At 43.9% G+C, this 14,908-nt stretch overlaps 1 protein-coding gene across 3 annotated transcripts in view; it reads right to left on the reverse strand.

Moving 5' to 3' along the window:
- The window catches only part of SENP2 (SUMO specific peptidase 2), a 48,345-nt gene that overhangs the window by 16,198 nt on the left and 17,239 nt on the right, over positions 1-14,908 (reverse strand). For all 3 annotated transcript variants that reach the window (XM_084801747.1, XM_084801749.1, XM_084801748.1), the window contains exons 6-11: positions 13,320-13,488; positions 11,219-11,319; positions 9,848-9,942; positions 9,536-9,587; positions 2,800-2,860; positions 585-761 (exon numbers count right to left, since the gene is read on the reverse strand). In XM_084801747.1, the coding sequence (XP_084657873.1) occupies positions 585-761; positions 2,800-2,860; positions 9,536-9,587; positions 9,848-9,942; positions 11,219-11,319; positions 13,320-13,488 (655 nt within the window). The remainder of the gene's footprint in view (positions 1-584; positions 762-2,799; positions 2,861-9,535; positions 9,588-9,847; positions 9,943-11,218; positions 11,320-13,319; positions 13,489-14,908) is intronic.

Below are 14,908 nucleotides of genomic sequence, written 5' to 3' on the forward strand. Positions count from 1 at the left end.
TCATTTTAACTACTTCTGCTTCCTAATTTTTAAAAATAAGCTATCACTATATTCAAGTATGATAATCAATAAAAATGCATGTTTTTGAAAACTATAATTTCAAAAATGTTCAATACATTCCTTTTGTTTGTTTTTTGAGATAGAGTTTCTCTGTGTAGTCCTGGCTGTCCTGGATACAATTTGTAGACTAGGCTGGCCTTGAACTCACAACGATCCACCTGCCTCTTCCTGAATGCTGGGATTAAAGGCATGTGTCACCTCGCCTGGATAATACATTCATTCTTGATACCACATTTTAAAACTCAAAACATCTGAAGGGTAGAAAAATAACTAGACCCAATTACACAAACAACCCCCCCAGGGCAATTATACTTGATCCACCAAGCCACCTTCACACAGACCATGAAGGATCAATATAGCCAACAGAAGCAGGCCTGGGGTCCGCTGTTTATTTGACTTTTAACTTCATATATTTACTCCTCATCTGGAGAAGCTCCTCAAAACAAAGCATGCATTTAAGTTTACAGAAACTGTGGCTAGTGTGAACTAGTCATCCTAACCCCAATCCACACAAGGAACTATACCTCTGTAAGTTCAAAGAGCTCGTCTGTCCTTCTGTCCTTTTCTTTGCTGGTGATGTTCTTTTCCTTTGCCTCCAGCACTGGTGCTCTCCTCCTGAGTAGGCCATTGCTTCCACTTCCCAGGCGAAGCCGGGCAGACACTTCTTCTGACAGATCAGGCTCCAGGTGGTGTCCTCTTGTCTGACCAAAAAAGTTTCAACACTGACATGCTTCATCTTGCACATATAACACACGCCACGTTTAGAGCATAAAGCACTGTATGAGTTATAGAAGATTACAGCTAGCTGTTCTCTAGTTTTAACTCTGTGGTGGGTTTTCATTTTGGGAGTGAATAAGTGCACACAAGTATACTTGATAGTGTAAAAGCCAACAAGAAGCTTCCCACCTTCCGTTCCCTGTGGCTTCTCCCTGCACAGCTCACAGAGATGCACAGACTGTAGGTCTGGCCAGCTTTGCCATGTGATCCTTCTTATAATAAGGTTTAAAAAAATTAAAAAATAAATGTAAGACTCTGGCATTAACGTGAAAAGAGAAAGAGAGTGAATACAAGAATTAGCAGCTCTCCTGATGGTAAAGCAGACTTGCCCTGGCAGGTGAGATAAGTTTCTGAGTTAGATTGTTGATAAGCCTTAATGCACTGTGGGTGGGTAAAGGCCCACAGGGCCTATGGCTTACAAACCCAAACACTCAGCATTCCTCCAGGAGGAGGAAGGAAAGCATTTTCAGTTCCTAACCCATTCTAACATGTAGTTAAGTTGAACATGTTTGTAAGTTTAGAAAGGAATTACGGTACGGCCCACAGAGCATCATACAGAGGAATCTATTTCTGTCCTTATTCAAAGTCATCCTGTGTTAGTTAAAGCTGCTTTTATTTACTCATTCCTTTCTCTGTGCTGGGGCTGGGTCCTAAGACCTTTACCATGCTAGATGAACAGTCCTGCTGAACTACAGTCTAGTCCTCCATTTCATGCGTATATTATAAAATGTACAACATGCCTATATTAGATCATGCAGACATGATGAAAACCCCACAAAACCTGAGGACTGGGGACTAGGAATGTAGCTCAGTGGTAGAGCACTTGCCCTGCATATACAAAGTGGACACCTTACAAAAAGTCAGGAAATGTATTTAGAAATAGCACGTTGGAGAAGAGCTACAGGAGTCTCAGGACACCAGTGAGCAGTCTCCACTCTTGCTGACTGCCAGGTAGCTCCCATCTGCTCCTTCTCCATCTTACAGACAGACCAGCTCTCACTGTATTGTGTAGACTCTGTCCTCCCTAGCGCTAAGATTATGAGCAGACTTTGTTTTGACTAAATGTGTGATAAACAATAAGGAAACACAAAAGAGTCAGTCTGGAATCAGACTGAAACAGAGCATTAGGGAAGGAAACGTTTTACAGTGTATCACTTTTGTAATTCTATGTAACTAAAATGTGAGTAACATGTATTTAATTTAAAAATGTATTTCTGTGCGAGGTGTGGTGGTACACACCTGTAATCCCAGCAGATGGTCAATTAATTAATCAGGAGGCAGAGGCAGGTGGATCTCTACAAGTTTGAGGCCAGTCTGGTCTATATAGTAAGGTCCAAGGCAGCCAAGGCTACACAATGAGGCTGGAGAGGGGTGGCTGAGACTTCTGCTACACACTAAAATACTTTGTTACTAAACCTGAGTATAGGAACTGGAGAGATGGCTTAGCAGTTAAGAGCACTGTCTGTTCTTCCCGAGGTCCTGAGTTTAGCTCTCAGCAACCACGTGGTGGCTCACAACATGTTCACTGGGATCTGATGCTCTCTTCTGGCATGCAGGTGTACAAGCAGGTAGAGCACTCATCATAGACATAAAATAAATAAATACAATCTTTTAAAAACACCAAAAACAAAAACCTGAGCATGTCTATAGAGATGACTGAAACACCGATTCTAATATTTACATTGAAAGTAACCTGGGGGATGGGGGTGAGGGTGGGGGATGGTAACATATACCCTTAATCCCTGTACTTGGGAGGCGGATTTCTATGAGTTTGAGGCCAGCCTGGTCTACAGAGCTAGTTCTAGTACAGCCAGGGCTATCCAAAGAAACCCTATCTTGAAAAACAAAACAAAAAAGCAAAGCACAGAACAAATATACACCATCTTCCATGTTTCCCATGGACATCCAAATGTCAAGTCCAGTGACAAAACAAATAAAATTTACCAAGGAATTTCTACTTACACCTTCCTTTTCAAATCGGAGTCCCACCACCTTCTCTGTGTCAGCTTTTCCCTTTGAATACCTGAAGAGGAAACCATTACAGATTTACAGTGTTCTACTGTTTAACATGGTACATATTAGTTCCAGAAGATTCATAAAACTGGGGATAGCGGTGCACATCTGTAATCCCAGAACCCATGGAAGTGGAAGCAGCAAGATCAGTTGCTCAAGGCTACACAATAAGTTTGAGGCTCTCCTAGGCTAAATGAGACCCTGTCTCAAAAACTTTTGTAATTTTAAGATTAGAATTTATTAATCTCTAAACAGAGTGGCATGAGAGTGCTGGCACTGTCTTGTCTCACTGTCCTGTGCCATTCTAATGCTCTCCTCAGCATGAAGGACTGGCCTCTCTAAAACCTTTCTGCCCTTAAGTTGTTTGTGTCAGACATTTACAGCCAACTGGAAGGAAACTAACATGGAAGACTGGCGCCAGAGAAGTAAGTGGCCTTCCTGCTCTACTAAAGCTCTCTGTGGCTCTCATAATGCTAGAATATGGAAAAATGGAGACACAGGTTAGAGAGATGCTCTAGAATGCTGTAAGCAGAGATTCTGACAGGCGCTGAGAAGGCCAGACTGCCGAGAGAAATGCAGACACTGACTACACCGTACTCACTGGGTTCCAAAAGGGCAACCTGAAGCCTTATCTGAGGGCGATTTTAAAGAAGACAGAGTACAGGAAGAGGGGGTGCGTGCCTGTAACGTCAGCTCAGGGGGCAGAGGCAGGAGGGTCGTGAGTTTGAAAACAGCTTCACTTACATAGTAAGACTCTGTCTCAAGAGACTGGAAAAAGGGGCTGAGGCAGTGGATGAGTTGGTAAAGTACTGAGTTTGAGCCCAGGGCCCACGTAAAAGCTGGGGCAACAGCACATGCTTGTAATCCCAGCTCCAGGGAGGTGGAGACAAGATGAGATTTGCTGGCCAGCCAGGTTATCCAGAGCAACCCCAGGCGCAGTGAGACACCGGACTCCAACAAACAAACAAGCAGAAAACAAAATATGGCTGAGGAAGACATCTAATGTCTCTACTTTTGACCTCTGTGTGTGTTTGCGTACACACACACACACACACACACACACACACACACACACACACACACACACACACACACCCCTTGCTCATTCCCTTAAAGAAAAGGTGAGGAAGCAGTAACAAACTAATTACAGGGATGAAGGAACTTTAAAGGCAGATTAGTAGTCAGGATGTGGCATGGCTACTGCTGAAAGCTTTTAGGAAAACTTGAAAGTAAATGCAGAGCAAAGCCTTTAAAAAAGATTAGTATTGCTAAGGCTCACCCTAGCCATTCCTGCCCCCAAAAAGCACTCATGTGCTCTTCCCTTGAATAAGAAATTCTCCCCAGCCTTTACAGCAAAACACTGATGGATGTTTTCATAAGAGGGGTTGTTGTTGTTTTGTTTGTTGTAATCTTGCACTTATTTATTTGAGGGGGCAGCAAATGTTCTGTGTGATAGATATACACGTGTAAATCAGAGGGCAGCTCAGGAGGTTGGTTTTGTCTACCCTGTGAGTTTGGGGATCAAACTCAGGTCATTAGACCTGGTGGCAAGTGCTTGAGCCCTCTTGCTAGGCCTGTAAACACATTTTAAAGATAGCCTTAAGAATAAAGGTACCCTCCTTACAGAAAGCTGCCTATAGTCATTTGCCTAAACACTCGGAGGCCTCGGCAGCTGTGTTCAAGCTGGTAGGAGACCTGCGTACTGTCCCTGTGGCACTGTTTCTGCAGGTGTATAAAATGTAGGAGTTATAGGGTCATGGAGGTAGTCACCTGGAGACTAGGCAGTGTGTAACAGGGTCCCCTCCCTGTGGGGTGTCTAGGAGGGGAAGAGTAAAGCTTTAGTGTCAATGCAGACTTGGCGTGTTAGAGGAAAGCCAAATGTAATGCATAAACTCATGAGTGGCCATGTAACCTCAGATGGCAAGGCCAAAGGGAAGGTCTGGCCAAACTCTCAACTTGCCTGCATATATCTTAAGATTTTGGATATGGACTTACGGGATCTAACGTTTTCTCAGCTGAGCTATATGCAGCCTTGCTTTGGGGATGGACTGTTTACTCTGTGCCACAGTATAAATAGAAGAACGTCATTTGCATCTCCATAGGGGCTCACAGCTAAGCGATGCCTGAAGTCTCTGAAGTCTTTCTGAAGAGCACTAGCCACTGTTGCAAAGTCTCCAGCATCCGCATATCGGCCCATGACCTCCTGTATTCTAGTTCTAGATCTAGGGCGTCTGCAGCCCTTTCTGGCCTCTATGGACATCAGGCACACAAGTGTTACACTTATATACACACCACATACAACCAATTAATCTTTTATGGGCTGGAGAGATGGCTCAGTGGTTAAGAGCACTCATTGCCTGCTCTTCCAGAGGTCCTGAGTTCAATTCTCAGCAACCGCATGGTGGCTCACAACCATCTATAATGTGATCTGATGCCCTCCTCTGGCCTGCAGGTAGAGCTCTGTATACATAATAATAAATAAAAATTAAAAAAAAAAATCTTTTAAAAACCACTACGCCATCTCTCCAGCCCCTCTGCAGAATTTCTGAATGCTGAAACTGTTAAGACTATGGAGGACCTTAGAGATGGATGTAATTGCATTTTGAACTATCAATTACAAACACAAACTTTTTAAAGGTGGGGTGGAGTACAGGGGCAGTAGTAGAATGTCAGGCTTAAAATCATCTATTGGTTGTCAAGTGATGAGTCAGTTCTGATTTTTTGTTTTGTTTTGTTTTTGTTTTTGTTTTTCAAGACAAGGTTTCTCTTTGTAGCTTTGGCTGTCCAAGACTCACTTTGTAGACCAGGCTGGCCTCAAACTCACAGCGATCCACCTGCCTCTGCCTCTCAAGTGCTGGGATTAAAGGCGTGCGCCACCATGCCTGGCAGTTCTGATTTTTAACCTGAATGAATTGAGAAGCATCTGGGGCATTGATGAGCAACACCACTGGTGTATCTGTGGGTATTTCCAGAGAGGCTTTAACTGAACAAGACTTTCACTGAATGTGGACAGCACCATCCAGGTAGAATGAAAAAGGGAAAGGGAGAAATGAATACAAGGATACATTTCTCTGTTTCCAAATCCATAAAAATATGAGTAATGGAAGTGTCTGCTTCACACTCTGAACTCCATCATGCTTTCAGCACCATCATGAACCACACTCTAAAACCATAAACCAAGTAAGCTCTCTTCCCTTAAGGTGTTGCTCATCAGGCATTTGGTCACAGCCACTAGAAAAGTAACCAATACAGAAAACTGGCATCAGGAGCACCTGGGTAAACCTAGTGGGTCTCGGGCCTTTGGAAAAGTCCTAGACTGCTACTGACTTCTGGAGTGCTTCAAAGACTCGACACAAGTAAAGCATACGCAAAGGCCTAGGTTATGAGGCATCTATTAGGAGCAAGACTAGGGGCCACTCGTTTAGTATTCTGGCAAAGAATTAACTTTTACCTATCTATGTCTTACAACTTGAGTGAGGTTGAATTCAAAAGTAATGGGCTAAGTTGTTCGACACAGGAAATTTCAGAGAGATAACATCCTGAGTGTGGCATGGCTACTATTCACTGCCCTTAGGTTTGCAATGGGAGAAAATAATGTTATAGGAAATGTTCTGTTGGGCAAGGTAAGACACATGAGAGATTTTTAAAATATTACTGACGAGGAAGGCATGGAGAAAACAGCTGTTGATTGTTAAGAAATGAGTGCAACAAAAGAGAGATGTGGCCTTCTGCCTGGGATAGAAAGGCCCTCGGGGCCGAAGGTTCTATTATAGTTCTTCTCTGTTACTATGGCAAATGCTGACAGAAGGGGCGTGAGATGGAAAGCGTTTATCGCTTACGATCCCAGGGCACTGTCCATCTTCTTAGGGCACTCCAGGCAAGAATTCCAGCACATCACATTCCATCAGTGTGGAGCGAGAATAGACACTCCCCTGCTTACTTGCCAACTAACATTTTCCTCCCTTATACTGTTAAGGGCCTGTGCCTAGGGAATGGTGCCACCCACAATGGTCTTGGCATTAATTACAAAGTAAGACAACCCCCACGAACATATCTGCAGGTCAATCTGATCTAGATACTCCCTTATTAAGATTCATTTCTTGGGTGATTCTAGGTTGTGCCAAGTTATAGTTAAAACCAACCAGCCCAGGATCTAGCTCTAGTGAAAATGCAAGTACATTTGGAATAAGAATGGCTAAACTAGAATGTTGCCAGAACCAATAACTGCTTATGAAAGTATTTTCCCAGGTTCAGTCACAAAAGCACAGTGGCCATCATAGTTGCAATAGACGGGGTCAGATCACACAACAAAGTAGCAGACTAGGCATGCAAAAGAGAGGTATGGGGTTGTAGAGATTTGTGCCCATGTTCCAGAAAGCAATAGAGCCAGGCAATGAATGTCAAGGTTAGCTCCCTGCAAGGAAACCATGAGAGGCCATTGCATGAGCTGTAAATGGAGACATCAGACTGTTGGAGATGCTAGGACTGTGTGGTGTTTGTGGATGAAAGCTGCAGGCACAGAGTGGAGGAAGAGACAGGATACACATACTGTAGGCATAACTGGAGGGGCAGGACTACTCCTGGGGATCAGATAATACAACCAAGAGCCCCAGAAGCCGAACACGGTGCTGCAGGGTTTGCTGCCTGCTCCAGTGGTTTGGTTTGTGTTAGTCCCATCTATCCTTGGGACGCCTACAATCTTCCCTTTCAGAGTAGGAATCTTCCCTCAGTGTCACTGTAAACTGGTAACACATAACTTCTGTGCGCTCTCAGAAAAATCTTTGGCCACGTCTGTCAACAGGCACAGGTGTGTGAAGGCAAAGGATAAGCATGACTGTCATTTTACATGAGATGTCTTTGGTTTTTGAAATAAGATCTTGCCCATCGGCCTGGCATTTGCCAAGCAGTTTAGTTTTAGCTGTCCATTGAATCCCAGGGATTGGAGTATGCACCACTGTGCCTGATTCTGGTTGACTTTTGAACAGTGAGACTATTAAAAATCAAGGAGATCTTTCAAGCTGGACTGAATCCATGCTGAGTTATAAGAAGCCCCTCAGCTTACAGGGAACAGGGTCAGAACGCTGTGGTTACGTGTCTAGGTGGCATGTTGACAAGTGGGGAGCTTGGAACCACTTAGAACCACCTGGTAGCTAGCAGACGAGCGGTGCCTACAGGGCTGTCAGGAGGGGCTGACTGAGGAGGCCTGGGAACACAAGAGACCCCATTCCTAAGATGGGAGCTGGGAGGAGGCGGGCTGTTACAGGCCAGCAGTCCTAAGACTGGGAGCTGGGAGGAGGCAGGCTGTTACAGGCCAGCATTCCCGTTCTCTGCTTCCTCACCTACATTAACTCTGTCCTGCTTGCCCTATCTCATTGGCCTGAACCTCTCAAACTGAGTCAAAAGAAATCCTTCTTCTGTGCAGTTGCTTCTGCAGGCACTGTGCTCACAGCAACAGTCAGTACCATTTACTTAATTTATCTGAGATGTTAAGTCCAATAAGCCTTTTTTAAAAGTTGTAAATGTCAACGGACTTTAAAAACTTTCCTACACAATGTCTGTGTAGATATTAAGATAGCCGATTCTTTCTACTCTTTTGAAGTACATCATGCGAACAACACTTACTGACTAAATGTGGTAAACGATACACAATTTCTACTCCATTGTAAGTTCTCTAAAGATGAAGTCTATGCCTTTATGAAACCTATCCTGGCACATCATTTATGATAATAAACATTCAAGTTTCCTTAAAATAGCTTTGAGTTTATATAGTCCTCTAAATCAATGGTCAACAAATCTTTCTGAGAAGGACCCAAGAATCAATAGTCCAGGTTTTGTAGCTTCATTCACAACTTCTTTACCTCTGTGGTTTACTTGACAAAACAGACCAGACTTGGACCCTGAACAAGTCTGCTATAAGTAACAACCATCCAAAATCCTAAGGAAAGCAGAACCACCTCCACTGTTCCTACACTAGAGACAGTGGCCACTGAAGATGGCACCCAACCCATACTCCTAACAGGCGCCTATTTCCCCAGCCCCAATGCCTAAGAGATGAGGGACAGCTTGGAAGTGTCTGACTGAAGAATTGCTTACCTACTTATTACAGTTGTAATAAAACTGTTTCTCTCTTAACCCCGCCATCACACAAATAACGAGACTTATCCTTGTTTAATAATAAGCTTCACAACATCATAGCAGTTACTACTATATTCTAAGCTAACTTGGTTTCCTCCCAGCTTACATCCCAGAGATACTCACACTTTGTAGCTTTCCTGCTCCAGCTCCTTCCTGATGATCCCCCTCTGGACCTCTTCCTCTGGCTGAATCTCCTGGCAGAATCCCTACTTCGTATTCTCCCTCCTCCTCCCCTACCTGACAGGAAGTCTAGCCCTATTCTCTTTCCTGCTCAGAGATTGGCTGTAAGCTGCTTTATTGTCATACAGGGGGACAATTGGGGAACAGAGTTTATACAACATTGAGACAGGAGATTCTGAGAACAAGGCTTGCAACCTGATGTGGGGTACAGAAATCAGCATTTGAATTACACAGTAACCTTATGCTCACACCTGCTCCTAAGTGCTGAACCTGAGGAGATTCATGGTTCCTCATGGCTATTCATAAATGTAATTTGTAAAGTGAGAAAACTTACTCTAAACAAAGTCTTAGGATTAAATGAGCCATGTACCTCTTTTCACTTCTCATCGAACAGAGAGGTCCCCTTGTTTCAACAACTCTATCTGTGGGGATAGAAAGAAAAGATCCTTTACTAACCAATCACAGGTTGGAAGTTCAACAGACAGACTCAAAGTTTCAGGACATTTGTTTGCATTAACACAAATGTGAACTCCAAAGCCACTGGCTGCCTCACACACAAGCACCTAAAATACTTGTAATTTTCTTTCTTAAATATAATCTCGAGCACAAACTGATAGCAGTTCATTCTATAAGCTAAAGTAATTCAGCCAACAGTTATAATAGAGCTATATCTGGAACTCACACTGTTTTGGAACAAAATGGGTTGTCCTGACTCCATGATTCTGCTCCTCCACCCAGCCTTTGGTCTTTAATGTGTCCACTTGACTTCTTTGAGAACTTAGAAAGACAAAAGTAAGGAAGATCAGATCAGGTACAAAAGGGAAGACCTTAGAGTAGAGAAAGTATTAATATTCAGATCCACAACAAGTGGAGGAAAACAACAAAAACCTACAATATGTAATAACTAAAGTTATGATTCCCAAGTAACAATCTGTTCTTTCCGCATTCAGTTAAGCCAGACAATCCTGTGACTCAACTTGATAGTTTCATACTTTATGGGACCTGTGTATTTGCAATCACTTGTTAGAATTACCAGATAAACTCAAATTCTGAACTTACATTCCTGCCTCACTCATCCAGATAAATAAATGTAGGACTAAACATGACTTTCTTTTCTACTCTCATTTATATGTATTTAATTAACAAGCAATGTCATAAGCAAAGTTCTTTTTTTTGGGGGGGGGGGGACACACAGGGTTTCTCTGGATAGCCTTGGATGTCCAGGACTCACTTTGTAGATCAGGCTTGCCACAAATTCACAGAGATCCACCTGCCTTTGCCTCTCGAATGCTGGGAGGTGTGTACCACCACGCCCTGCTTGAGTCCCTTTTTCTATGAGTAAGAGTTCATATGAGGGTGCTGGAGAGATGGCTCAGCAGTTAAGAGCACTGACTGCTCTTCTAAAGGACTGGGGTTCAATTCCCAGCACCCACATGGCAGCTCACAACTGTCTGTAACTCCAAGATCTGACACCCTCATACAGACATACAAAAACATCAATGGACATAAAAAAAAAAAAAAAAAAAAAAAGAGTTCACATGAGTTGGATGTGGCATCAAATGAATATAATCCCAGCAAAAGGAGGCTGAGGCAGGAGAATTAAAGAATTCACGCAGCCTGTGCTAGATAGTTGAGATCCTGTCATGAAGCAAAAACAAAAACAATAACAACAAAACCAGGCAGGTGGTGGAGCATGCCTTTAATCCCAATAAGCAGAAGCAGGTGGATCTCTGTGAGTCCAAGGACAGCCTGGTCTACTAAAGAGTTCCAGGACAGCCAGAAGGAAGGAAGGGGGGAAGGAGGAAGAGAGGGAGGAAAAGAAAGAAAGAAAGAAAGAAAGAAAGAAAGAAAGAAAGGAAGAAAGAAAACTTCATGTGGGCAAAGAACTCTAAAGCCACGAGGACATTCCGTTTGGAAGGCACTACACTACAGTGTCACACAAACTACACAGCTGGTTCTCTTTGCACCAATACCTCTCTCTATAAATAAGACAAACACAGGTACAATGCTAAGGAAAAGTGCTAGCAAAGCATTTTTCCATCAGCCCACTTACCTGTGATGTGAAGCTACTGGAGGGAGGGTGTTTCCATTCCCACTTTCTTTAAGTCGCTCCAATAACTTTCTATACTTTTCTCTTTCATCCCTCTGGACACCCTGAATAAAAAAGTCCATGTAGTGAGTAGAAATCTCAACTCAGGTCTCACCAGACACTGTCCAGTGAAACATAGCCCACAGATGTACTTTATTTGGGGCACACTGTTCTTAAAGTTGCTTTAATTAAATACCAACTTTATTAAATTTTTTTAAATGCCAAACCCTGACCCCTAGGGGGGGAAATGAGTCAACAAAGTGGAGCTATCCCCCTTATGTGGGCCATTTGCCTCCCACCCTATTTCACTTGTTTACATTATCTGCTAGACCAGTGGTTCTCAACCTGTGGGCTGTGCCCCCTTTGGGAGTGAAATGACCCTTCACAGGATTCCCATAAGACCACCAGAAAATAGCAAAATTATAGTTATGAAATAGCAATGGAAATTGTATGGCTGGGAGTTACCACAGCAAGAGGGACTGCTTTAAAGGGTCGCGGGATTAGAAAGGTGAGAACCACAGTGCACTAGGCATTTGCATCTCTCACAGAACTATGTTGAACAAAACTGAGTTGATAAGAAAATGGCAACTGAGCTGGGCATGGTGGCGCACGCCTTTAATCCTAGCACTTGGGAGGCAGAGGCAGGCGGATCGCTGTGAGTTCAAGGCCAGCCTGGTCTACAAAGTGAAGCCAGGACAGCCAAGGCTACAGAGAAACCCTGTCTCGAAAAACCAAAAAGAAAGATAGAAAAAAAGAAAGAAAGAAAGGAAGGAAGGAAGGAAAATGGCAACTGAAATAATCCATTTGATAACAGAATTTGCAGCTTCCTGATTGGAACTGGTCTCCCCCACACCCGCCATGGTCATGCAGCTGCACTGCTATGTGCTGTTCCAGCCTTTATGATGTATGTCAGTCTTCAGCATCTCACCCAGCTGACCTCACCTGGCTCCTTCTGGCCAAGAAACTCTTCTCCTTGGTCAGTCTCACTGCCAATAACTCTATCTTCTGCATGCCACAAATGCCCTCATCTCTTCTTAGACTATATTCTTCCCCTTAATAATCTTATCAACTGGCTTGAATTAAATTACATCAATATACAGGAAATTCAAAACATGTCTGTAACTCTGCCTTCTTCTCAAAATTTGCATCACCTATATCCAAGAGTCTACAGAAGAGTGTTTTCTTGTGGGTTTCACTGGCACTTTAAACAATGTCCAAAACTGAAGCCAGTATCTTCTCCCTAAACACATGGGCTATCTTGGTCAGTGATGGGTTTACTCAGAGCTGAAGTCTGGGCCTGAGGCCCTCCCTGTGTGCTCTGTACTGCTATTCTCAATTAACAAGCACGGGCTCACTAACCCTGACTACCAACTGACCCAGAGTCTACCCTGCACAGTCCTATCACAGAGCTCCTAAAACACTCAAGACTTTCTCTTCTTAAAATCTCCAGAGGAGCTGGGCGTGGTGCATGCCTGTGATCCCAGCACTCTGGAGGAAGAGGCAGGCTAGCCTGGTCTACCAAGTGAGTCCAAGACAGCCAAGGCTACTCAGAGGAAACCCTGTCTTGAAAACCAAACCAAACCAAACCAACAACCGGGCGTGTGTAGGGAGTGCTGTGGGGTGGGGGTGGAGAGATGGACCTAGAGGAGACAGGAGCTCCACAAGAAGACCAACAAGAGCGGCTTGCTGAGATTCAAGCATCACACTGCATGGACTGGACCTAGACCCTGTACACAGATGTAGCTGATGGGCAGCTCAGGCTTCATGTGGGTCCTCTAGTAAGGTGGGGCTTTCCCTCACATGAATTCTGTTGCCAGCTTTTTGATCACTTTCTCCTGGTGGGGCTGCCTCCCCAGGCCACAGGGGAAGAGGACATGTTCAGTCCTGATCCATTTGATGAGCTGGAGTGGACTGGAAGTGGGGTTCCCCTTTTCTGAGGAATAGAGGAGGGGGTAGATGGAGGGGGGTGAGACTGGGAGGTGAGGAGGGATGGGGCTATGACCAGGATGTAAAGTGAATAAATAAATACACTTTAAAAAGAGATTATCAGGCTAAAAGAGCTTACCTCCTCCACAGTGCAATGGGGACGCCTCACACCCTTGCCTCCTTCTTCAGAAATCATCTCTGTTACACCTTGTTCCTGAGGTTTCCATACTAAGGAACTCTCTGGATTGCTTTTGCTATGGCGACGGCCACTTGGTCTTCTATTATAGCCTTCCGATTTCAATGTAAAACTGGAGAATAAAAGGAAAAAAAACCATATCATCGAATTGGGATTTAAGCTCCTGGTCATCCAACTACTCTGCTGCTCTAGTGTAAGACCATTAATTTCTAAACAATCATCATTTGTGAAGTTAGCCCAGCATTCCACCATGGAACGTCTGTTCCGACCACTAGAGCTGTCAAGTGAAAGCCTTCCTCCTCATAGCCAAGTTTCCAACTCCAGCCCCAGATTTAGGTCCCCAACTGCACATACCTCTTTCCCAAATAGTATACTTTTTCTTTACTCACTAGGAACACTGAAACATTAGCTAACTACTAGCAGATTCTATGCTAGGACACTGTAGCATGCCTATAGTCCTAGCTACCCAGATTTCTGTAGAAGCATTGATTACTAATGTGATCGAAATCATAAACCTAGTACAGCAGCAGTTTATCTTTAGCCAGCTATTTACCCAAGTAAGGACACATGGAGACTACGATTTACTAAATTAGCCCGGAGCATAATACTGAGCAATAATTACCTCCAAGTTAAGCTAGCTCCCTCGCAGCCAAATTTGCCATTATACTTGCACTTTTCTTTTTCATTTGAGACAGGGTTTCCCTGTGTAGCCATGGATGTCCTAGACACACTTTGTAGACCAGGCTGGCCTTGAACTCACAGAGATCCACCTGCTTCTGCCTCCTGAGTGCTGGGAGTAAAGGCGTTAACCACTGTGCTCCACTATACTTGCATTTTTAATCAGCTCTGCCTCTGGTTCATTTCTCCTGATGCTTCTTGGTCCTCTCCCAGTGACTCAATGCCCTACTTCCTCTCTCCCTCCCCTTACTGGATCTGGATGTCCCACCCTCTTTGCTCCGCACTGGCTGGTTGGTGTTTTATTAGCACAGAGAACAAATAGGGGGCATGTTTATACAAACTTGAGATAAGAAATACTTAGAATAAATATTACAATACCATGTGCAAATTGAAACCAGACAGTGGGGTAGAAAACTAGCATCTGAATGAACAAAGGTAAACTTTGCACAGACCACAACCTGACACACTGCCTTTGTTGCCATGCGCCACTGGTCCGCTTTCATCTGACACCTCTTCTAGCTCTACAATGTATCTTTTACCCAAATGCCCCGCCTCTCCTTTTCCTTTTGAGACAGGGTTTCCCTTCACAGCCCTGGCTAGGCTGGAACCAGCTTTGTAAAGCAGGTTGTCCTTGAATTTGACATCGGGCCTCCTCTGCATAAATATTTATTGTTTTATGTTTAAGTGATTTGTTCATGCATAGCTGAGCACTGTGTGCATGCAGTTCCTGTGGAGGCCAGAAGAGACTATCAGAACCCTAGAACAGACTGAACAGAAAGCTAACATCCAAGTGCTGGGAACTGAACATGGCTGGGGCCTCTACAAGAGCAACACGTGCTCTCAACCTCTGATTC

Source organism: Acomys minous, assembly GCF_964271855.1.
Source record: "Acomys minous genome assembly, chromosome: 11".
In the NCBI taxonomy this organism is placed as follows: domain Eukaryota; kingdom Metazoa; phylum Chordata; class Mammalia; order Rodentia; family Muridae; genus Acomys; species Acomys minous.